The sequence below is a fragment of the Sceloporus occidentalis genome, unplaced genomic scaffold (assembly GCF_023333645.1).
Source record: "Sceloporus occidentalis isolate IW3139 unplaced genomic scaffold, rSceOcc1.0.p SCAF_3, whole genome shotgun sequence".
Taxonomy (NCBI): Eukaryota; Metazoa; Chordata; class Lepidosauria; order Squamata; family Phrynosomatidae; genus Sceloporus; species Sceloporus occidentalis.
This window is the reverse complement of record NW_028316983.1, coordinates 119,197,416-119,223,435: the sequence shown is the minus strand read 5'-3', so window position 1 is coordinate 119,223,435 and position 26,020 is coordinate 119,197,416. Positions and strand designations below refer to the sequence as shown.

The 26,020-nt window shown below is 41.0% G+C and overlaps 1 protein-coding gene across 1 annotated transcript in view; it reads right to left on the bottom strand.

The window, feature by feature from the left end:
- LOC149316634 (astrotactin-1) overlaps window positions 1–26,020 on the bottom strand; it is a 260,561-nt gene that overhangs the window by 77,672 nt on the left and 156,869 nt on the right. The window contains exons 9-11 of the mRNA XM_089518325.1: window positions 4,771–4,845; window positions 3,017–3,154; window positions 457–607 (exon numbers count right to left, since the gene is read on the bottom strand). Coding sequence (XP_089374451.1) covers window positions 457–607; window positions 3,017–3,154; window positions 4,771–4,845 — 364 coding nt within the window. The remainder of the gene's footprint in view (window positions 1–456; window positions 608–3,016; window positions 3,155–4,770; window positions 4,846–26,020) is intronic.

Below are 26,020 nucleotides of genomic sequence, written 5' to 3'. Positions count from 1 at the left end.
CATCTGCTGTATATGACTGTGGACTGAGTCACCTGAATGAACTCTTATGATCTCAGAACATGCCCTGGATACAGGAAGATGTCAGGGGTAAATACCCTAAAGGCAGCATATCCCATCTGATCTTGGAAGCTAAGCAGGATCAGCCCTGGTTAGTACTTGGATGGGAAACCAAGTTTTCAGAGGAGGTTTTATGACTTTTCCTTGCCTAAGAAAACCCTATGAAATTCATGGGGTTGCCACATGTCAACAGGTGACTTGAAGGTACATATGCAAAAAGAGAGAGAGAGAGAGAGAAACAGAGACAGAGGTCAGCACAGGTTATGTATGAACAGCATTTAACTTGCAGAATGACAATAAAGTCAACACACTGGAGCCCCAGATACTGTCCAATGCAGATGCAACCACATCTTCATGCTCTCACTTCCCCAAGAGGCCATTAATCGAGAGTATACAAACCATACAGCCTGTAGAGTCTAACTTTCGATCTGCAATGCAGCGGAAGTTCTTGCTGCAGCCACCGTTGTCCTTAGAGCAGTCTCGAACTGGCCCAAATGAATCCAGAAGAACTTCAAGGCTATCAAAGGAGGAGGAAGTCATCAGTTCCTCCCTGCAATGAAGAAAAATGCAGTTTTCACTATCTGTGATTGTTACACAATATATGGTCAACAAGATTTACAGACTAATACAAGCAGAGAGATATGTTGCTTCAAGGAAGTTATCATCACATACCAACATATCAAGAAGGTTGGATGGTGTGGGAAACATTGATGAAAAAAAAGGCAGAGCAGGAAATGAAACAAAATAATGAGAAGGGAAAGATGAAGGTAACTGTGGCAGGATACAGACCGCCCATTTGGGGTGGCCTGCAGCCGCCCCTTAGCGCCACGTATTGGGGCCAGGGTAGCCACAGCGGCAGCCCAGAGGTCCCAATCCGGCACTTTTCAGGACCAGGGAGAAGCGGCAAAATGTCGCTCCTCCCTGGCCCCAAAAAGGAGTGTCCTTGGGGCTTCATGCCCCAGGACACCCCGGGAGCCGTCTGGGAGCCGCTGCCAGGAGAGAAAGGGGCCCCTTGCTCCTGGCTTCGTTCCCACATTGCCTCTGTCCAGTTCCCTGCATAGGTCATCCACTAAGGCGACCAAAGCTGTGTCTGTTCCATAACCAGGTCTGAAGCCAGATTGAACTGAATCTAAACAATCCATCCCATCCAGAAACCTCTGGAGTTGGGAAATCACCACTCGCTCCAGAACCTTGACCAAGAATGGGATGTTAGAGACTGGCCAATAATTATTCAGAATGGTGGTATCCAGGAAGGCAATTTTCAATAACAGCCTCACCGCAGCCTCCTTTGTGCAGGATGGAAACTTCCCTTGCTGAAGTAAGGCATTCACCACTCCCCTAACCCACTCGGCCATTTCCCCTCTAGGTGCTTTCAGAAGCCAGGAAGGGCAAGGATCCAGTATGCATCCAATGATCCTGTCCACATCCTCAGGCTGTACAAAGTGAAACATACCCAATAATATATGACAAGCAGGCACAGAGATTACATCCATTGGACCTGTATCAATTACACTAGCATCCAAGTCAGAGTAGACCCAAGCAATATTGTCTGCAAAATGTCTTGCAAATTTTTCACAGTAAGCTGTTGAATGGTCTATAATAGGCTTTTATATAATGCCTATAATAGGCATTTATACAAGGAAATATGACTATATACCAGATACTTTATATCTTTGATTATGATCTGCAATACTTCGGCTTCTAACTGAGTGATGAAAGTTTCTTCATACATTTTAATGGTACATGATAAATTACTGGGGCTACTACCAAAAGCACATTTACTTTCTTAGCGTTCACATTCTGAAGCAGATCACTAGTAAACGGATATAGGTTTGTCACCGTGAACATTAATTAATTAATTAATTAATTAACATTAATTTTATTTAATTTATACCCCACCTTTCTTCCAGTACAGAAACCAAAGTGGTATACACACCTTTAAACTCCACAGTACATTACCTACTGAGTGCAACAGAAAAATGTAAATGGCTTTGAAGAACACTAAAACAGTCCACTATAAATGATTATTATGATAAAATTTGGGCACTGTGGTTGCCTATATATATATATATATATATATATATATATGAATCATTGTAGTACTTTTCTTCTCCACTCATGTCCCCCTTGTTCCCAGGTGGCTTCTGAATTTGAATCTCGATGAACACCTTTTGTAACCTATCCATTGTACATCACATATAACTTTTCAGAGGCGCAGAGATGGTACTGGGGCACTCTCATTGCCTGCAGCACACTTTTGAAAATGGCTTAAATTTGGGGGTTTGAGCTTTCCCTAAACTATAAGCACTGTGTGGTCCTTCTTTGGGTGCCCCTGGCTTCAGTCAGATATAGGTGCCCTTTCACTATGGGGGCATCTGAAACAGAGAATATAATTTCCAGGCAGGCTTGGAAGACCCTCACTCTTGACACTTGGGTAACATATCAAAGTTTCTTTTATTTTAATGAGCAACTGGTGGCTGCTGCTTTATTTGGTGCATTTTTCAAATTTTGATTTTGATTTTAGACTATATTTCCCTGTTTTATTGTGCTTTCAGTAATTTTTAAAAAAAGTGGCATAAATACATTTTAAAATAAATAAATGAGCTGCTCCCCCCTCATAGTTTTTTATATATATATATATATATATATATATATATACACATATATATATATATATATATATATTTTTTTTTTGAGGGGAGGATGAAATTGTCTTAGCAATCATAGAATCACAGAATTCAATAATTGCAATGCTGGGTTTAAAGACAGATTTGAAGGAAGAGAAAGAGACATCACTTATGTCTTATCACAGACGGTTCAAAAAGTAGTGAGGTGTGGTGAGAGAAAAAAGCCATCAGTTATTGTGACTTGAGCCAGAGGGCAAAGCTGGCTTGTAAAATCCGAGTGACCCTTTTGTCCCCATCTTCTCATTCTCATGTACCACCAGAGGTCTACTCACCTGACCTCGACAGCATCTTCCATCACAGTCATGTCTGTCTTACATTTGGCAGATGGATTGATGGCCAGTTCAGCAGGTGGAATCACAAAGCTCTTGCTTAGTGGCAGCCACATCCCTTCACCAAGAGTGTAGGTGAATCTGGACCCAAAGCAAAAAAAAGAGCCAAAATAATCTGATGAAAAATGTACTGAGGTACACACCACTAGAAAGGCCTGGTATATTCAATTAGGTTTGCAGAATAGAATGTTTCTATTTCCAGAGCAATCTGATCTGTTTTAGCTTTCATTCTCAGCATGCTCTCTGTTCTACAATTATATTATTATTTGACTGGACGTTAAATCAATTAATGTGTATAAATGTTTGAGTACTGCAGCTGAGAAATACTGTACCCATGGTGTCTGCAATAGTTTCTGCTGTGCCTTATAAACTTCTATGTTTATACTGTTCTTGGGGAGACATTAACCTTGGCCCCCATCTCCAATTCAGAGATTTGTTTTATTATTTGTCAGGCACATTAAAGATAGTTTGGAGCTAATAATAATAATAATAATAATAATAATAATAATAATAATAATAATTTTTATGTATATGCCACCTCTCCCACAGGATCGAAGCGGCTTACACTAATAGGTAAAATACAATATAAAATACAACATATATTAAAATACATTCCATTAGTTCCCCCCCCTCCAACTACACTTATAATAAAATAACAAGAACAATTAAAACAAATAAAGATTGAGCTAGTCAGAGTCAAGGGGATGGACAATCTGGGTGTGTTCTGTGATAGTCCGTTTCGTTGTTAGATTGGGTGGATTATTCAGGGAAGGCCTGTCGGAAGAGATCTATCTTGACAGCCCTTTTAAAGCTGTCAAGATTGGTAATGTTCCAGCTCTCCTCCCACATGCCATTCCATTTCACCTGGGTGTTGCACATTTCACCTGGATGTTTAAATAATGCTCATCCCCATGTATCCCCAAATGAAGACTGGGTTATACACAAACTAATGTGCATGGCAATTACATGCTGGCCTGTGGAACTCACAGGTGGTGACAGGTTAGGGACCCAAGAAGGTAGATTAAGAGTAGAAGAAGGTGAACTAAGGTATGAAGTTCAAACATTTGAGAAACACTACTTTGTTGTTCGGCTCCTTCTATTGAGATGTACTTAAACAAGCATTTTTGCTTTCAGTTTCACTGTGCATGGGTTTCTAGTTTTAGAAATCACAGTGGCATTCTTCTTAAGTAAAGATGGGTGGTGCAGAAAAGTGTAAAATTAAAGAGAATGCAGATTCAGATGTTTCCAGAATCCAAAATATAAGTACATGATGGAACCAAAGTGAGGCTGAGGCAGATGCACTGAGAGCACAGCGAATTTTATGTGGACTTTGAGATGTGTTTGGCTTACATCTCCAATCTTTCCCAACCAGTATGGCCATCTCTAGCAGCTTGTGTTAGGAAACACTTTTGCCTGAGCCACTGCCTGGATTCACTCCGAATTAGCTTTGTTTCTCTTTTGTGATACAACCATACAACAAAATCTGTTTGTTATTATAAAAAGTATGCACAGATAGGGCTTTATCAAACATTTTAGCTCTCTGTCCAAATTCTCCCTTTGTTGAAAAAGTTCACTTGTAAATACTTGGTACAGCTCTTGCTGAAGGTAGCCTGTTCCTGTTATATGCTATTGGAAAGAAAGGACAGTAGATGAGGGAAAACAAACAAACAAAAAAAAAGGTTGGCATTACACCATACCTGAATATCTTGTCAGAAGGCTGTTCTCCCAACACCAAATCAAATCCACGTTGGAATATGGTATATGGCCATGGCCTGGAGAAAGATAATGCCACAGGATTCAAGAATGCTATTAATATTTTTGTAAGATTTCATTCTTTGGGTGTGGATCTTCTTAGTATCACCAATAAAGTAACTTCTTTGGCATGAAATATATAAAATATAGGCATTCAATGGAGAAACAAAGGGAGAAAAGACACACTGATTATACAGAACCCCATCTTTGACTTGCTCTTAAGGTTAAAATACCAACATCAAAACTGAGACAAAGCATATGGGGAGGGGGCAGGCAGAAAGATAGGAAAACCAAAATAAATTTAAACCAGCCTGCCAGTTGTTTACCCAGAGAGCTTTATTAAGATCTAAGTCATGCACTCTGGAATGCATCTATGAAGGCATCTGTAATTCAAGATCCTTTACCAAGTTTTGTCACATACAGACAGTTCACTATTAGAAATGAACTGACCTTCCTCTAAAAAAAAGTCACTGTGATGTCTAAATAAATGCTGTACTATCCACAAACAAAGGAAAGGCAGGAGGAAAAAAACAACCCTCTAACCCTCTCTCTGTCAGCAGATCTACTCGAAGGAGGAGGATTAGACTAGACATCTTCAGTCAGTGCGGAATCTTGCATGCAATTTTTGGTTTGGTCAATTTTACTCCTGCAGTCCCAAAGATTAACATTTTTCTGCACATTAGCTAAACAGCTGAAACCTCATAAAGGTTTATGAGTTGACAGCACATAATAGCAGTTAAATATCAAACAGGCCTGCCTGACAGTCTGCCTCACATGGGAAGGGAGGATTCACTGTGGCATAAAAGAAAGGTAGCGTTCTTCAGTTGTGAGATAAGCAAACAAAACAGATGTTAATTTCTTACAAGAGGCAAACATGCATGGGTGGAAAGTAAGAATCTGGGATTTCCATTATGCCTTCAAACTCCTAAATTAGCCATTTGCTACTATAAGCTAAGAACATAATGCTTGAAAAATACACACATGCATGTAGTCACACAGACAAGTTATAGTTAAAAATTAATCATGACATTCTGCAAATTTTCACCTTATGCAATTTCTACACCATTTAAAATGCATTTCAAGATATAATGAAGTACCACTGCTGTTTTCTATATTATTGTTGTGTGCCTTCAAGTTGTTCCAACCTATGACAACCCTAAAGCCATGGGGTTTCCTTGGCAAGATTTGTTCAGAGGTAGTTTGCAATTGCCTTCCCACGAGGCTCAGAGTGTGACTTGCCCAAGGTTACCCAGTGGGTTTCATGGCCAAGCTGGGATTTGAACCCGGGTATGCCATGTTGACTCCCTCTCAATATCTTTAGCTTATGGTAAATCCCAAAATTTCCTTCTTTAAAGTCTTAGTATTAAACACAAGCACTTTTGTGACCAGAGCTCTATCAAATGCATCATACTAGAATTTATCACTGAGGCTCTAGAGAGGAGCTTTCAGAGGACTATACTCAATAACCGTATTTAAATGAATATACTTTTGCCAGTCTCCTTGTTTGCTGTACAACACTAGAAGTTAACATCGTGTTATAAGCAGGAAGAAGTTTGGAATCACAAAATATAATCTAAGAATGACAAGGGAATAGAGCCTACTACAACCTGCAATATTGCATATGTACTCTAAAGTAAACCCCATTGCATTCAACTATTGGATAAGTGACTATTAGATTGCAACCCAAAGGCCTTTGTATAAGCTATCATGGTGTACTGATTTCAGCATTGGACTAGGACTCTGGAGATAAGGAGGGAGCTAGCTTGTTTTCTGCTGCTCCAGAGACTAGGACCTGGAGAAATGGATGCAAGCTAGAGGAAAAGAGATTCCACCTCAACATTAGGAGGAACTTCCTGACAGTAAGGCCTGTTCAACAGTGGAACAAACTTCCTCGGAGTGTAGTGGAATCTCCTTCCTTAGAGGTTTTTAAACAGAGGCTGGATGGCCATTTGTCGGGGATGCTTTGATTTAGATTTCCTGCATGCCAGGGGGTTGGACTGGATGGCCCTTGAGGTCTCTTCCAACTCTATGATTCTATGACCACGGTTCAAATTCCAGCTCAGCTATGTAAACTCACTGGGTGATCTTTGTCAAGCCACACTCTCTCAGGCTCAGAGGATGACAATAGCAAACTCCTTCTGAAGAAACCTGCCAAGAAAACCCTGTGATAGGTTCACCTTAGGGTCCCCATAAGATGGAAATGACTTGAAGGCAAACAATAATAATATTTATTATTGTGAGGTTTCCTAAGTTTGATTAGCCAAGATCAAGGATTGTTCAACTTTAGGCTTGCACTACAAAAAATGAAACGTTATCATTTAGAGATGTTTCCAGAGCTCTGAATTAAAATTGTAGCTCATAACTCATAAAACATATAGATGACATACTGAGGTAAAGCTGAAGATTGTAAATTAATCTGTCCCTTACCACATTTTAGCATTCTCTAATTACACTTGTAATTTCTGACCCAATGTTAAATTAACGTGAGAGTAATTCACCCATTACTAACCAATATGAGCAAAGGCAGTTCAGTGAACTTAAGCTTTTGTCTCAGTTGGAGAAAGCAGATGAAGTGGAAGTCTTCATAAAAGATGAGGTATTTGAGAAGAAATCATTCATACTATGCAGGCACACAAGGAGGCATTGCAGATATAAGGGCCAACAAGGGAGAACAGATACCATTGTTGAGAGAGGAGAAGGCCTCCAGCTGGCTGAGGGCAAGAGTTTTGAAGTACTGAACATCATAGGAAAAGGCGTGTCAAGGTTAAAAATTGCGATGGCACTGGAGATTGCTTTTCATGACCCAAATCTTTGTCATTCATACAAGCTGCTGTGGATGGAGCAGCGAGAACTGCTTCTGTAGTATGATTTGTCATACAAACTATAGCTGACCAACCAGACTCATCATAGGCTATCTGAAATATTGTGGCTTACATTTCCACAATGAAACTGCAGATGGGAGTGTGTAAGGTTAATACCAACATACCCAGCTAACAATATACCCAAATTGGAGGAGCTACCACTACACCACCACTAATGTTTTACAGAAAAACCTGATAAAAGAGGTCCTTCCCCTACACTGAGCAACTGCAAGTGGCTCTCAATACCTCAAGGGGTACTTCAAGTTCACAGGTGACTTGAAGGCATACACACACACACCAAAGTATCTCTGGATGGCATACAATATAAGCAATTTGAAATTTAAAACAATAAAAATAATTTAAACATACTAAAAGCATTGCACAATTGAATCATTGAAAAGATTAAAAACAACTGAAAACCAGATGTTGTTGGACTACAACTCCCAAGAGCCAGCCAATGTAGCCAATGCTGAGGCATGCTGACAGGTGTGGTCCAGAAGCATCTGGAGAGCCACACAACCTTCACGCTTGTGCAAGATGGTGTAAAAGAGGCAGATTCCAGCAATCATTTTTATTTAGTATAGTAGGTCTTTGTCTCTTGTTCTAGTGAAGGATCTGTCAAGAAAATGGATATGTTCTAAAAGACCTTCAGCTTGAACAAGGGCAATAGAAAAAATGCTGGATGAGAGTGATAATTTCAGGGACCAGTTTTCAGATGAAGCACATATACGTAATGACAGAAAAGGAGCTGGGTCCTCTGCTACATTGACAAACGACTGTCATCCATGCCACCACTTGAGAGAGCCAGTGTTATATGATGGGCAGAGGATCCCAGATATACCATTCACAGAGTGGGATTCCCCATTCCGCTACATCACTAACAGGTACCTTTGGGCATGTCACTGTCTCTCAGTTTAACTTGCTGCACAACTAATAAGGAATACTGTATGGGTGCTAGCTCTTCATTTTCCTTGACTAATGAACCATCCTGAACAGCAAAAAAGAAAAGGAAAGGAAAGGAAAGGAAAAAGGGAACGCTGAGAAGTCAGTGCAGTGTAAGGGATAAAGAGTCAGGCTAGTTTCAAATCTCTACTCAGCCACAAAGCTTCCTGGTGGGCCTTGGGGCATTTACTGCCTTAGCGCACCTCACACAGCTTGCTGTGAAGATAAGGAGGCAAGAGAGCTGGTATGCAGCCCTGTCATTGTTAGAAAAAGGGCAGGAGAAATAAATCGAAGGGAAGAAAGGGAGGGATGTGGTTAAAAACAACAAATTCAGCAGATATAGTTGCATATGGTTTGTCATCACTTTGATTGGTAATTCTGATTGAAGATAATTCCCAAATAAACACTACAGATGAAATAATGTTGGTAAATGTAGGACAACACACTATCACCTCACCTTCCTTTCTAAACCAACAGTGTTGCAGGACCACAAAACAACAAAAGGTTGATTTCAAAACTGTGTATTCTGATATGGTTATTTCTCCTGCAGGGCATGGATGTAGTTATCATTCTTCTTGTTCAGATCGATGGCTGAGACAGGATTTGTTTTTTATTCATACTAGATAACTGGTTCTGTCTGAATGAGGCAAAATTTCCAAAGAGCTAAACAAGCATATTCTGTGGTCGTGCTGATACCTTTCAAGGTCCTATAGATGGACTTTATTCCTGCTCTGCAGGCTTGCAGTGAGCAAGGAACAAAAGATTAGATGGATTATTGTTCCACTGAGACCTGGGATGTGCTTTGAAAGAGACAGAGAAACTATTTAGAGGAGGGTGAATTCAGTGCTACAGAAAAGTGTTGAAAAGATAGCTGTGTGAAGTCAGGTTTGTATGGTTAAGAACAGATCAAGACTCCTACCAGAAGAAGCTCAGTAATCGCCCACTATCCTTGGAATCAGTTAATCAGAGAAAAGTGCTATCATTTATTAGCAAAAGGTCATTAAGTTTTACTGCCTCACTCTCCTCCTTGCATCCATCATGGTTTGACAGTCTCCTTCTCCAGTTCTACTTCTATTAATCACTGTATCATCAACCTCACCTGTCTAGGGGAGAGTGAGGTCAGGTCCAAGCTACCCATACACATTATTCCTCTAAACAGGACATGATCTTCAGAACCTAACAAGGAGGTAGAAGTCTTACCAGGAGGTCTTCTGGTAAAGCTGGTTTAGAACACATGCTTTATGTGCAGAAGGTCCCAGGTTTTAGAAAAATGCCCATAGGAACACATGACCTGTTAAAGTGCTGCTTCATATGATCAACTTAGAAGAGGCAAAACCAGATCTATGTACACAGTTACAGCAAGCAAGCCTCACCTACAGGGGAGGGGACTTTGGGCTCTTTCATAGTATATTAACTTCCCTTGAGTCGACCTCACCTCATGGTGATGCTGTGGATAAGATATCTCCATGATCCCTGTTCTGTGACCCCCACTGCTCTGCTTAGGTCCTGGAACCTCTTTGACTAAGGCTGTCCATCTGGCATGTAGTCTTCCTCTTTTTCTACTCCCTTCACCTTTCCTGGCATTATTGTCTTTTCTAATGAGTCTTGCCTTCTGATGAAGTGGCCAAAGTATAACAGCCTCTCTTGGATCATCTCAGGCATGGTCCAGACCGGCCTGGCCAAGTACTAGGGTAGCACGGGGTGGAGTGACTGCACACCCCACAACCCTAGCACATGGCGGCAGCGTAATAATGGCAGCGCCCTATATACATGGGCGCCACCATTGTTACATAAGCGCCGCATGGCATCCGCACGTTGCCACATGGCACTTACATAACAAATGTGCCAGTGGCCAGTCCAACCCCCTACCATGCAGGAAGTGCCTCCTAATGTTGAGGTGGGATCTCTTTTCCTGCAGCTTGCACCCATTGTTCCGGGTCCTAGTCTCTGGAGCAGCAGAAAACAAGCTTGCTCCCTCCTCAGTATGACATCCCTTCAAATATTTAAACAGGGCTATCATATCACCTCTGAACCTTCTCTTCTCCAGGCTAAACATCCCCAGCTCCCTAAGTTGTTCCTCATAGGGCATGGTTTCCAGACCCTTCACCATTTTAATTGCCCTCTTTGGACATGTTCCAGGTTCTCAATGTCCCTTTTGAATTGTGGTGCCCAGAACTGGACACAATATTCCAGGTGAGGCCTGACCAAAGCAGAATACAGTGACACTATTACTTCTCTTGACCTAGACACTATACTTTTATTGATGCAGCCTAACATTGCATTGGCCTTTTAGCTGACGTGTCACACTGTTGACTCATGTTCAACTTGTGGTCTACTTGGACTCCTAGATCCCTTTCACATGTAGTCTCGTTCAGCCAGGTGTCCACCATCCTATATATGTGCATTTCATTTTTCCACCCTAAGTGCAGTACCTTACATTTCTCTGTGTTGAAGTTCATTTTGTTAGCTTTGGCCCAGCTTTCTAGTCTATTCAGGTTGTTTTGAATTTTGATCCTGTCCTCTGGGGTATTAGCTATTCCTCCTAATTTTGTGCCATCTGCAAATTTGATAAGCATGCCCCCAATTCTGTCATCCAAGTCATTGATAAAGATTTTGAATAGCACTGGGCCCAGGACGGAGCCCTGTGGGACCCCACTGGTCACTTCTCTCCAGGATGAAAAGGAGCCATTGTTGAGCACCCTTTGGCTTTGGTCAGTCAACCGATTACAAATCCATGTAACAGTTACTTTGTCTAGCCCACATTTTACAAGCTCGTTCGTAAGAATGTCATGGGAAACCTTGTCAAAGGTCTTACTGAAATGAAGATATACTATATCCACAGCATTCCCTTCATCTACCAAACCGGTAATTTCATCAAAGAAAGAGATAAGATTTGTCTGGCATGACTTGTTTCTCTGAAACCCATGTTGATTCTTTGTGATTATGGAAATGCTTTCAAAATGTTCACAGACTCTCGATTTAATGATCTGCTCTAGAATCTTTCTTGGTACTGATGTCAGACTAACTGGACGATAATTGTTGGGATCTTCTTTTTCCCCCTTTTTGAAGATGGGGACAACGTTTGCTCTCCTCCAGTCTGCTGGGACTTCTCCTGTTCTCCAGGAGTTCTTAATGATTATTGCCAATGGCTCCAATATTACATTTGCCAGTTCTTTTAATACTCTTGGAAGTAGTTCATCCGGTCCTGGAGACTTATATTCATTTAGATCAACAAGGTATTCCTGTAGTATCTTCTTTGCTTATTCTGTGCTCAAATTCCCCTATTCTGACCTCTGCTCCATTATCCTCAGGTTGAACACCCTTTGCCTTTTCTGAGAACACTGAGGCAAAGAAGGTATTGAGTAATTCTGCCTTTTCTCTGTCTTCTGTTAGTATTTTGCCATCTTCTCCACATAGTGGCCCTACCATTTCCTGTTTCTTCCTTTTGTTGTGGACATATCCAAAAAAGCCCTTTTTATTGTTCTTAACCTCTCTAGCAAGCCTGAGTTCATTCTGCACTTTCGTTTTTCTGACTTTACCCCTACACAGGCTAGCTATTTGTTTGAATTTGGTGATTTCCCCTTTTTTCCATTTCTTATACATGTTCCGTTTAAAATTTAGCTCAGTTGAAAGTTCCTTAGTCATCCAACCTGGTTTCTTGAGACACCTCCCATTTTTCTTTTTCACTGGAACTGTTCGAAACTGTGTCTTCAGTATCTCCCTTTTGAGAAACTCCCATCCATCCTGAACTCCCTTCTCTTTTAGTATTTCTTACCATGGGATCACCCCCAGTATTTCTCTAAGTTTACTGAAATCAGCTTTCCTAAAGTCTAGAATGTGTGTCTGACTATGCCTGGCTTCTCTTTTCCATTGTATAACAAACTCCAGGAGAACATGGTTACTTCCACCTAAGGATCCCACCATTTGCACCCCATTAACCAAGTCATCCTTGTTGGTTAGGATCAGATCTAAACTAGCCGATTCCCCTTGTTACCTCTTCCACCTTTTGGTAAATGAAATTGTCTTCGAGGCAAGTGAGGAATTTGCTAGACCTTGAGGATTTGGCTGAGGTTGAATTCCAGCAAATATCAGGATAGTTGAAGTCACCCATTGCTACTACATCTCTCCTTTCTGAGTGTGTGGTCATCTGTTCTAAAAAGGCATCATCCTATTAAAACCAAGCATTGTATTAAAACTGTTTGAAGACATTTTTAAAAACACAATACAATAGAACAGGGAGTACAATGACCTACATTAAAAAATCTTCCTGTAGCACCTTGTTTATATTCAAAAGCCTGTCTGGAGAAGGAGAGCAGAGGAGGTGTGAGCCTATCTTCCCATGGAAGGGAATCCTACAATATGGGAGCAGCCACCAGAAAGTCCCTCTCTCTTATCCTTACCAAACATAGACTGATATGGGAAGATACTACTGTTGGAGTCTTATGCATACATATTCGCCCTATGGAAGCAATTGAATATACAGTGGTACCCCGGGATACGAATGCGCCGCCTTACGAAATTTCCGGGTTACGAAAAAAATCCATTGAAAAAAACAGTTCCGGGTTACGAAGGTTATTTCGGGTTACGAAAAAAATTTTGGTGCTTTTCGGCGCTTTTTCGCACGAAATCGCGGCTTTCGCTATTAGCGCCTATGGCTTTTTCGGCTAGCGAAAGTTTCCGGGTTACGAACGCGGCGGCGGAACGAATTAAATTCGTAACCCGGGGTACCACTGTAGTGCAGAATGGCTGCATTCAGTTTTTTTGTACATTTAACATACTTCTATATAAGCTCCCAGCCCACAAGGCTATGAACAAATAAAACACTTAAAACATATTAAAACACTCTTTTAAAACTTTTGAAACAATCTAAAACCAACCATCAAATACAATTTAAAACAGTTAAAACAATATTTTCAGACATTAAAGGCTATACAACATTATTTTGGCTGCCCACTGGAAGCTTAAAGGAGATGAAGCCAGCGTAATTTCCTTGGGTAAGGAATTCTAGTCAGGGTGCTGCTACAGAGAAAGCCCTGTTACCTGTACATACAAATTTGACTTCACAAGATGTTGGCACATGCAATAGGGCATCCTTTGAAGATCTAAAATTTCTGACAGGTTTATATGGGAAGAGGTGATTTTTCAGATCTCAAGATTTTTTAGCCCTCAAGATGTTTAGGGATCTTTAGGTCAAAAGCACCACGTTGAACTGAGTTCAGTGGGGCTCTGTAGGTCTAAAGCAGGTCTTTGAATTGAATACAAAAACAAACTGGAAGCCAGTACAGTTCCTGCAAAACCAATGTTATACAGTCTAAAATGCATACCTGACACCAGTCTGCCTGCTGCTTTTTGCATTGGCCTCTGAACATTTTCACAGGCAGCCTCATGTGGAGCGTATTACAGTAGTCTAAATCAGAAGCTAGCTAATGATGATGATGATGATGATGACGATAATAATAATTATTTATTTATTTATAGCCCTCAATCACACAGAATCAGGGTGGGTTACAACAGTGAAAATACATCAAATTTACAATAAAATTCAAAATTAAACCTGTATCCAACCCCCTATCCCAGATCTAAAACAACAATGTTAAAATAATCAAAATATATGAGAATATAAAAACATTTCAAATACAATTAGCTAAAAATTGAGGGGGAATTGGGCGGAGATAAAGAGGTGCCAACGACAATCATTGATATTCGTATTCATATTCAAATTCATATTCAAGTTCATATTCAGGGAGAGGAAGCTAAGTTGGGAAGGCCTGCCAGAAAAGATACATCTTATGAGCCTTACTGAAGGCTGACAGGGTAGAAATGTGGCGGATCTCCTCCAGCAGGTCATTCCACAACTTCAGAGCAACGATGGAAAAGATCCTCTGGGTAACTGAAGTTTGCCTGGATTTTTTCGGCTGAAGTAGGTTCTTTCCCAAGGACCTTAGTGTGTGGGATGGATAGTACAGAAGAAAGCGTTCCCTTAAGTATGCTGGACCCAAGTCATGTAGGGCTTTAAAGGTAATCACCAACCCCTTGTACTTTGCCTGGAAACTAATTGGCAGCCAATGGAGGGACTTCAAAACCGGTGTTATATAATCGTTACGGGAAAAACCCATGTTCAGTCTGGCTGCCATGTTTTCTACAATCTGAAGTTTCCCAACTTGGCACAAGGGTAGCCCCATGTAGAGCACACTACAGAAGTCCAATCAAGAGATAACCAGTGCATGTACTACTGTTTCAAGGTCCCTCGGTTCCAGAAAGGGGCACAGCTGGCATATCAGCCAAAGCTGATAACAAGTGCTCCTGACTGTTGCATCCACCTCAGCTGTCAGCTGAAGCGACGAGTCAAGGATCACCCCCAAGCTGCGAACAGACTCCTTCAGGGAAGTGTGACCCCATCCAGAACTGGCTGACATAACTCAAATTCTGGATTCAGGTTTCCTATCAGAAGTACCTCCGTCTTACCTGGATTCAGTTTGAATCTGTTTTCCCTCCTCCAGTCCATTACCGCCCCAAGACAGGCATTCAGAGGCGAGATGCCATCCTTAGTCACTGCATCAGTCAGAGACATAGAGAAATTTATTTGGGTGTCAACAGCATACTGATAACACCCTGCCCAATGTTTCTGGATGATCTCACCCAGCAGCTTCATGTAAATGTTAAACAGCATGGGAGACAGGATGGCACCCTGGAGAACACCAAATTTTAGCTTTCTTTTAGAGGAGCAACGGTCTCCCAGTGCAACCATCTGGAATCTGCCTGAGAGGTAGGAACGGAATCACTGTAAAACGGTGCCTCCGATACCCAACTCCCTCAGGTGCTCCAAAAGGATACCATGGTGCACGGTATTGAAGGCTGCTGAGAGGTCCAAAAGCACCAACAGGGTCACACTTCCCCTGTCAATGCCCAGACGGAAATCATTGACTAAGGCGACCATGGCAGTCTCAACTCCGTATCCCGTCCTGAATCAGGTTTGAAATGGATCCATAAAATTAGTTTCCTCCAAGACTGCTTGTAGGTGATTGGCGACTGCCCTCTCGATCACCTTGCTCAGGAATGGCAACAAGGAGACTGGCCTATAATTATTTCTATCCAAGGGATCCAGGAAGGGGTTTTTTTTAACAGTGGTCTAACCACTGCAAGGTGCCTTCTTGTCACATATACGAAGTGACACGTATCGGGCCAAAGGCCTATCTGATCCAGAATTCAGATGCCTATGGGGAAACCCATAAGGATATCAACCTGTTCCTGCTTCTATTCTCTAGAACAGTGACCCCCAAACTGTGCCCTTTCAGAGCTTTTGGACTTCATCTTCCAGAAGCCTCAGCCATATTGGCCAATAGCCTGGGATTCTAGGAGCTGAAGTCCAAAATTCCTTTAAAAGCACAGTTTGGGGACCATTGCTCCAGCAACTGATATATATTTCTTCTAACACTGGCATATGGCCCTTGCTGCAAGTAGTCAATGATAGCCCCATCCTCCATGGATGTTATCCCCTTCAAATAGGTGGCCATTGGCACACCTTGTAGTAGCAAATTCCACGAATTATGTGATGTGTGAAAATGTATTTCCTGTTATCAGTACTTTCTGTCCCATCTTGTAAATTCATCAGATGAGATAGGGTTGTAATATTATGTGATGAGGAGAAAAACATTTCTCTGTCCATGATCTCAAGGCCATGCCTATTTTTATAAACCCCTAGCATGGACTTACATACCTTCTTTCTAAGTCAAAGACGTCAAACCATATCCACACAGGAAGCTTGCTTCAGCCTCTTGATGATTCTGCCTCTCCTTTTCTGCATCTTTCTAGCTCCACCATGTGATTTTTTGAGGTGCAGTGACCAGAACTGTAAACAGTATTCTAAATGTGGTTCCACCATAGATTCATACAGAAGCATAGCGATCTTAAACATTTAATTTTCTGTTCTCTTCCTAAAGGTCAGCAACATGTTGTTGTTTTTCTCATTTTCACAGCAGCTTCACATTTTGCTGAGACTTGCATCAAGCTATCCACCATAACCTCTAGATACCTTTTCTGGATGATCAGATAAATGACAGGAAGCAATGAATTAAAACACACAGAGAGACACATGATTACAGTCTTATAAAGCACTTTTTCATTACAGATAGACAGACGTTATACAATGTTCAATCTGGCCAACAGTAATCTAGCAGTAATTTGGAATCAGACAGTTGATTTATGGGTTCAGCTGTATAAATTCAGATAAAAAAAGCCTCAGAACTTACAAATTATGACCAAATTTTAGTGCATTTTAGTGGAAATTTTAGTGTAAAGGGCACCTTGGAATGTGATGTGTTAAAGTATAGATGGGCAACATTCATCAGCCAAAGCCATTTTATGGTCCCTACTGCCCTCATCTGCTGCTGACAAAATTGTGCTACCAAAATTGGTGACCTTAAAGTATCCACCAACAAAAACAGCACTGACTGAAATTTACAGCACTGCTGCCAGAAAACCTTGAAATGCTTCCCTGCCAGAAAAATCTCATCACTGACACAACGGACGTCTTGTCAAAATAGCACTTACTCCTATTTATTGAGGCCCCACTCTAGTGAGCCATAGCCTAGATTTTTTTAACAAGTATGAAGATCTGCAATTGTATGTATTTCCTCATCAAATACTCATTTCTGAATATATGTTCTCATAAAATATTTATTTTGTATGTGGTTTCTCCAAAACTGACGCAAACATGTTTGTATCAACTACTGAGAAAAATACCTGCTTTACAAAATTCAGAGGAGTGCTCAGTCTGAAGGGTAACTTCACTCAGATCCATATATTAGTCCAGGAGAAACAAATCAGGTCAGTTTGCTTAAAAACGCTGATGAAACAAAATTCTTTCCATCCCTAGCTTCACTTCTTCTGCATCTTTCAAGCAGCCTTGAGGAGGAGCCACCAGCCCTCTTAAAATTTGTGTTAGATAAAATCTCATTATAACCTAGGGATATACATCCGTTGAGGAATATCAGCAACAATATAAACTACTTTTGTTTCCATTGGGCTTCATTACAGCATCCAAATTCACCTGAAAATTTCATTTCAGGCAGTATCAATTGGCTACTGCAGTCCTCCCTTGCTTGTATGTCAGCACCTTTTCTAAACAGGACACCCACAGCTCAGTTAGAACTCGAGAACTATTGTCATAATGACTGTTGGATTATGGGAGTTGTAGGACAAGAAAGATTAATAGCTTGAGTCCCATATAAGGATTTGCAGACAAAGAAAACCCCACACATACACACACTGAAATTTTCCACCAGTCACAATGAGATACTATTTTGCTACTGTCAAAATGAGTTACATGTTAAAGCCAAGCCAAATGCCTCAAGCTCATCAAGCTTGTGCAGGAACATTCTAAATGGCATGCAAAGCTTATTAACCTCTAAATGAGTGTTACAAACCAAAAGCGTAGTTTCAAGACAAATTTGGAGGTAATGTGCGAAATCAGGAGGAGAGTAAAAGCTGTTACTGATTGGGCTGAGGCTTAACCCAAACACTGGCTGGGAGTAAATGGGGTGGAAAATGAAAGAGCCAAGGCCAAGACCCTGCACTGAATCTTTTGCACAGGTTCTTCTACACAGTCCCACACTATGGCGGTCCACTCTGACCTGTCATTTCTGCCACTATGGCCCAAAGAGGCCATGGCTTTTCTGCTGCTGCTCAGCAAGAACTTGGGAACTGTCTGCTTGTGGTAATGGATGGATGATCATTCTCCCAGCTTTCCAGTCTCTTTTGCCCTGTGCCATTTATGTCACTTTGTTTTTCTCGCATCTTCCTTTCCTCACTTTAGTGTTTCTCTCTTTCGTTCTTTCATGTTCCCTGCAGGTTGCTTGGTGCAATGATTCCCTAACACCTGGCAGGTATTTCAGCTGCCTGCTCTTTCAAACCTCACAAAAGGAAACCAGGGCTGATCAAACACAGTTCAGAGCCTGACGAGACTGGCTTAGCCCTGATGGAAATGTCAGATCTTGTATTTCACTCAAGCTTCTAAGCTGGTTGTAAATTCAGTCCTCGTAAAAGCCAGTGTTAATGGGGCTTGGATGAAACAAATAGAAGAGGGCTATGAACAGTCCATGTTTCCATGGGATCACAGCACAAGTATGTGGAATCTAGTAGTCAGAGCCCTTTCTTTTTAAATGTATTTTTCTCCCAGCTTTTTTCCCCGGGAGGGGTGTAGCAACGACAAAATAAGCAGAAAGCAACAATGAAACAGAGCCAAGAGTCTTCAGTACCTTGTATTGTACTTGTCCTCCTTCTATGACAATCTTTATATGCCATATTTGTTTTTTGAAATAATATATTTTCTATGCCCATCCTTCCCTCGGATTTCCATTCCACTTTTATATCCCAAAATTCAGGCAACATTATTTGATAATCTAAAGGCCAGTTTAACTCACATTTCAGATATCAAGTTTCTCTGAAATACTCTAGCACAGTATGGTACTGGAAAAGCAGATTGTTATCATGCAAATGCAAATTATCAGCATCTACAAACAACAAGCAGTAATTCACTTTTTAATGAGACACGGACATTAGTGCATCCACATGGCAGCACATTCAAGTATATGATACTGCATGAAAACTGAGGGAGATTGCCAGGAAAATGGCTGCGGGAAGATACACTATTCTGCAGGGCAATTATGTACAAACGTGGTCAACTTTTATAGTTTATTTTAAATTCAGAATTATGATCTCATTGACAAAGAACCCGCTGTTCTTGAATATGAAATAATCCTGTTGTCAACCTGTAGGACTACTCAAGGCTGACTAGTATTTAAATCAACCTCAAACACAGCTGGATAGTTCCCTATGGAGCTGATTCTAACAGAAGGGTGGCATACAGACGGCTATAGGCAAAGCTTGAAAAGTTACTTTTCAAAATAATTAGCTATAAACCAATGTCAAATGTAGTTCCTACTAAGTAACTCTTCCTTTACTGACTTCTCAAAAGTAACTAAAATAGTTTTAGTTACTGAAAACATTGGAATGAACCTGTGTATTCCCCCACCCCACCATCCTAAGTAAGTAAGTAAAGCCTGTTACAGACTGCCAAAATAAAGCTGCTTTGGGTCTCTTTGGAGGTATGCTATTTAAATGATGCATGGGTCCTAAGAGTCCGGAGGTCGTGCCAAAGCCACACTCCATTCCTAAGCACTGGAGGGCAGCTTTGGTGCAGCTTCCGGATTCTTAGGATGCATGCATCATTTAAACAGCATACCTCCAAAGAGACCCAAAGCAGCTTTAATTTGGCAGTCTGTAACAGGCCCAAGTAAGTAAATAAATATTCTCTTCCTGTCCAGGAGGAACATCACATGTTTCAGATGTTGGTTCATACTGGGCCTTGTGCTGTTTTGAGGATGCTAAGGGGATGACAGAAGCAAAGTATGAGACAGGGCTTGATAGCGTGCTATTCCTCCTCTGTTATTTAGTGAGGCCACATTACTGTTAACAACAGTAACAATACTGTTAAAAAATTCTATAGAAATACTTTATAAGATCAGATTTAACCAATGAAATTGAAAACTTTTGTTGTTAGCTTATTCTGTCTCTGTTCTTATTGGAAATATGAGATGTATAGCGTATAGATGGATGAATCAACTGATGTGAAACATAATGAATGATATCACTTGTAAAGCTAAGTTTTGTTTTTGTATATAGTATGTATTTCTATTTCTTAAAAAAAAGTAAGAACAAGTAGCAAAGGAATAGAGTTATTCCCTGTTAAACCTATGGTTATAGGTATGTCTCAAGGACACTGTAATCTTTACATTGGTTTATATTAAGCAAGGGGAAAATAAAGAGTTGGAGGAAGAAATCCTAGGAATCTATAAGAGGAGAGCAAAACATGCACACATACAACAGAATATATTTTTGCAATCAAGGAGAAAAATACAATAATTAAAAACAAGAGCAACAAATAAAAATATTATTTTTTGCACAGAACCAAGAAAAGCACAGTACAAATTTCAATCAGAATAAAATCAGCAGCATCCAGAGCCTAATCCAGAGAAGGTAGCAACAGAAAATGCCTGCTGAAAGGTGCACCACAATCTAGACTGGCAAACTGCTTTAAGTAGACAGTTTCCACTCTTTGGGCATCTTCACAAAAAAGGCTCTACCCTACATGCTCTCCCACCATACTTTGGACAGCAGGGTACAGAGAGAAGGGCTTCAATAGATAACCTTAAAGGTCAGGCAATTTTCTACAGGAAGAAACAATTTCTAAACATTATTCTAGTCCCAGACCCCCAACACTAAAGTTCAGCAGTAGAATTCTGAATTGTGCCAAAACCAAACTGATAAACTGGGCAGACTATATAATACTGTAATTATCCATATCACAATTTGCAAATGATAGTTGGCATTCTGGCAATGGCATTCTGGGCCAACTAAGATTTTTCAACTACCTTCTGCATATCCTAAAAACTACCAGGTTCTTATAACTCCAAATGCTGGTATCAGATATCCCTTTATTTACTTACTCCATAGAATCTATAGAACAATGGTCATTAAAAACATCTGAGGGATTTGAGAGAAAACAGCAGCAAGGTTAGAAGCCTTTCAGCCATTAGTTTATCTGGCTTTCTGGTGTGCTACACATTGCTGGAAGCAAAAAAGTTTGTTAAAATTCACTTGGAAACATACTCTAAATTACTTGCTGAACATTGCTGGAAGCAAGAAAGTTTGTTAAAATTCATTTGGAAACCATGCTCTAAATTTTTGGAGTATTATTACGCTGTTCTAGTGCTCAGGGTTTACTAAAGCTGACACATGAAAAGATGCTCTTTCAAAGATTATGCACGTTGAGTAAGGAAGATCTTTTCACTGAACACCTATCCAAATTACACAGAAGCCAGTTAGGTATTTTCTCTGATTTCCAGATAATGTAGAGTACCTACTGTTTTCTGGTGTGGCCAGGCCAACTATGGCAATAAAGGGAGGGCTCTACATGAATGGGGAGTTATTTTGTGTCTCCCTCCATGCTTTGAAGGCAATGAGGAAAGGGACTAGATCCCTCTCTCACCTTCACATTCCAGGCCAGAAGCCCTCCAATCCAGTGAAAGGAAAGGAAATTGCTTGATAAGAACCAGCATGGTGTAGTGGTTTGAATGTTGGATTAGGACTCTGGAGACCATGGTTCAAATCCCCACTCAGCTATGAAAACCCACTGGGTGAACTTGGGCAAGTCACACTCTCTCAGCCTCAGAAGAAAAGGTAAATCCCCCTCTGAAAAAATCTTGTCAAGAAACCCTTGTAATAGGTTTATCTTAAGGTTGCCATAAATCTGAAATGACTTGAAGGCACAACAACAAACATTACTTTTGGAATACAACCCCCCCCCCCCAAAAAAAAAAATAACAACAATCCTTCAGGCATTTCTTTTTCTGCCTTTAGCTTATATCACGTGCTGCTAGAAACAAGAAGTTTGTGAAAATTCACTTGGGAAGTCATGCCTGAATTTCTTCAAAATGCTAAAATGGGTATTTATTATGCTGTTCCCATGCTTTCTGTTTACTAAAATCCTGCACATGAAAAGGTTCACTTCCTAAGACGATGTGGTCTCTTTAGGGCTTGCTAGAAGCAGCATGAATGCAAATGGTCCTAGGTTTGATCCTACAGTCTAATTCTTGTCTGAAATCAATGATTCCAGATAAAGCCCAGGCTTCTCAAAGAGGAGAAGCAAACCTCCCTGCAAAAAGAGCTGACAATTCTAAAGGGAGGCATGAATCCTGGCAGAGACGAAGGGCAGAAAAGGTGAAAAAGGAAATGATGGGAAGAAATGAGGAACAAACAGTGAACCATTTTGCATAGTACAGAATCAGAGTTCTTAAAAGGCCAGGGCTTTGGAAAGTGACCTATGGAGTTTCAATACACACTTTCATGAGGGGCACCAAGAGGAATTTAGTTTGGTGGAGGGAAAAAGAATCTCAGTCAAAACTAAGCCTATTATTTTTGGGTTTTGTTTCTAACTGATCTGATAGCTGGACATAATTTTTGTGAGTTAAAGTTAGAGGCACACTATTCTTCAACATGGGACAGTGTAAGAGTGTTTAAGTGTAAAAATTACATACTTTCAAGAATCCTGCTGCTAGGCAGCTGCATTGATCTGTATTCAGCTGCTGAATGGAAAGAGGCAAACATAGAATGACACTGGAGGGAGACATTATGTAAGCCTCCACTGTGGATGTTAATTCAGCTTGGTCTCTCCATCAGATGTGGCCAGATCTGATCCAATCACATTGCTGTGATGCAGCAGAAGAATCCACCACAGCAGAAACTAAATGTATCTGGATGGAAATGACCTGACTCAGGCTTGTCTGCCTGACTACAGTGCAACATCACCTTAGGCTGGAGAACTGGGCTGGTGTTGGAAGAACGCCTGTGGTCCATAGAAGTTTCCAGCTTGCTCACCAGCACAGTTTTCCAGCACAGAGAGGATTTTGAAAGACTGCAATTGGTGGAATACAAAGGCATGGACAAGGATTACTGTTAGTATATACACTTGTCGTTCCATATTTACTAGGGTTAGAGGCACAAGACTCCCATGAATATGGAAAAACCACAAATAATAAAAACACCACGTTTTGTCCTGAGAGGACACCTCTCTAGGAATCTCTAGGTCCTCCAGTGCTCTGTGGTCAATCTCCAAGAAACGCTGACCATAGAACTGCACTGGAGGAGCTACAAATGCCTAGTGGAGTGTTCTCTCCAGGAATCTCTAGGTCTTTCAGTGCAACTTTTAGTTAAAGTTGATTATAGAGTTGCACTGGAGGACCTAGATATTCCTAGACAGAACATATTAATCAAATCCATGAATAATCAAATCCGCAAGTATCAAAGCCACAAATATGGAGGGATGAGTGTACTTGGCATTGCTTCCCAACAGCTTCCCAGCTGGAGACAGCTGAGATGGTATTGGAGATCTCTGGAACAATTGCTCTGGAATTGCTATTTCCTGCTGAATTTTGGATTCATTGCATCTGTAACCCCTAACAGGTTTAGAAGACTTGTTGAAATGCTTTGCCTTCTGAGGCATGTGGATATGAAGATTCCTGAATGAAACTGGTGTCTGCCAGCTGATGATGACAATTATTTGGAAGCCATGGTCTGAAGATGAAACAAGCCATCAAAACAGTCACTTCTGAGTCACCTCTCTGATACTGCTAAGCCTGACTGGTTTCAAGGTTTTCTACAGAACATTGGGTGAACAGCCAAGCAAGGGAATGGCTAGAATATTTTTAGGCATAGGACTTGTTATGTGAACATGTATGTAACTGGAAAACCCAGTTGTGCTATGTGCTAACTGATCATGCATGTAACTGGAAAGCCCATATTTTGCATATCATTCCTTGTGTTGTGGGGTGCCAGAAGGCCCAATATAGTTTCTTACACTATTTAACATCTGCATCAGAGTCAGGATCTCAGGTCAAGAAGAATAAGCCATCCTGAGATTCCTCAGATGGCCATAATATCTTTGCTCTGACACCACCACTTAGTGGGGTTTCCCCCCTATTCTGAAGAGTTGAAATGCTATGGCATAGTTACTTGCTGTAAGAGCTCTAAGCTATCCTGAGCATGACTCCTTTGCCTTTGGCCCTGCTCACTACTGTAATATGTCTCCAAGAACTTCTCTGAAACCGAATTCAGCCTCTACCCCTCAGATCCATATGCAGGTACCAGGTTCTCAGGTGTGGAAATATGAGGTAAAGTGTCATTCGTGCATAGATAGCATGCAATGAAAGGAAAGGAAAGCACAGACATGAAGACCAGCTGTGCACTTCTTCAGCAGGCTAGTTCAGGATCAAAAATGGCAGGGAGGAGGAGGAAAAACCACCCAGTCCCCAAGAGAGGCAGGGCGTGTTGGCTGAAGTGTCTGAGCCAGACTCAACTCCTCAGATGCAACACATGGAGGTGAGTAAGATCTTTTCAAGAGAAGGTCAGCTACCAAGACAAGGGAGTTTATCAGACAAGGGAAATTGGAAGTATAATCCAACTGCAATCTGAACACAATCATGGGGTTTAACGTTACTGCATGATAAACTACCACACGTAAATTTGGGCAATGGGAAGATAGTCCGAGTGCAATCATGGGTTTTCACGTTATTGCGTGATAGACTACCACATGCAAATTCGGGCAATAGCATGCTATTTTCGGGCAATGGGAAGCCAGTTCGAACGCAATTCGCATTCACGTAAATTCGCTGAACTAGCAAATTCACATAAATGCATTCTGGCCCCACTTTTTTTTCATTCGAAATTAAGAGAAATTCCTCACGTGTGATAAAGTCCAAGAACTAAATGCAGCTGTGAAGCTGGGTGGGGCTGGGAGCCTTCCATGTTATAAGGCTGTATAGGAACTCTGTGAACTTATTAGAAACAATATACCTCCTGGCAAATTTCTATTTCTGTTGCAGTTCTTAGGCCCTTGAATTGCTTGTTGATTCTTGGATTCATTTATGCCTTTGCTTATGACTTGGCTCTGATGGTCATTAATAACTCTCAGCCTAGACTAATCATAGTGGCTGCTATCTTGCTCTCTCTTGATCAATTTTCCTAACTCTCCAGTTGAGACATTGACTTCCTTGGATTACATCTACCACACTCTGACTAGTTGAAGTTCCAGATAATTAAAGTAAGAGGAGGACAGCTTCCTCAGAGTCTGTTGTGGTTACCCACAATTAGATCTGTGCCTAGATTAAAGTAGGATGCTAGAAGCATAACCTCCAAAATTTCACATGTCCAACAAATGACACCATTGGTGAAAGAACATCAGAATGTTGTCAACGTGGCAAAAGTTATTAATAAGGAAGAACAAAAGACCTAAGAGAGGCTTCAAGTGTTTGCTTTTCCTGGGTCTACTCAGAAGGACATAATTCTGCCTCTTCTTCTTCTTCCTGTTGAGTTAAAGGACCACAAACTACGTTTGCACTTTGAACTGAGTTTGCAGTAAATGTAGTAAGCTGAGAACAGAGGGGGAGGAGCAAGAAACAAGGAAGTTTTAAATCAGCTGAAAAGTTGGGATGGCGGAGGACTAAGTGGGACTGTCATGGTCAAATCAGTGGAAAGTATGTGGATGATGGTTAGTCAAGTGAAGCAGAATGAAGGTAAGATGAAGCCTCTAAAGATGGACAGTTTCCAGGTCCACGACTGGGCTATTTATAAATCCCAAATGAAGTGCATTTTTCCCCATTGCAGACACATAATCTGGAGGTGCTCTTGGATTCATCTGTCATTGGAGGCCCATGTGGTCTAGCTGCTAAGAACGGCTATTACAGTTTCAACACAATGGTCTTATTTTCCCCGCCCCACACAAACCAATTCTCTACTTCAATTTTGCCAGTGGCAGTAGTAGCAAAAGCGCTGGCTG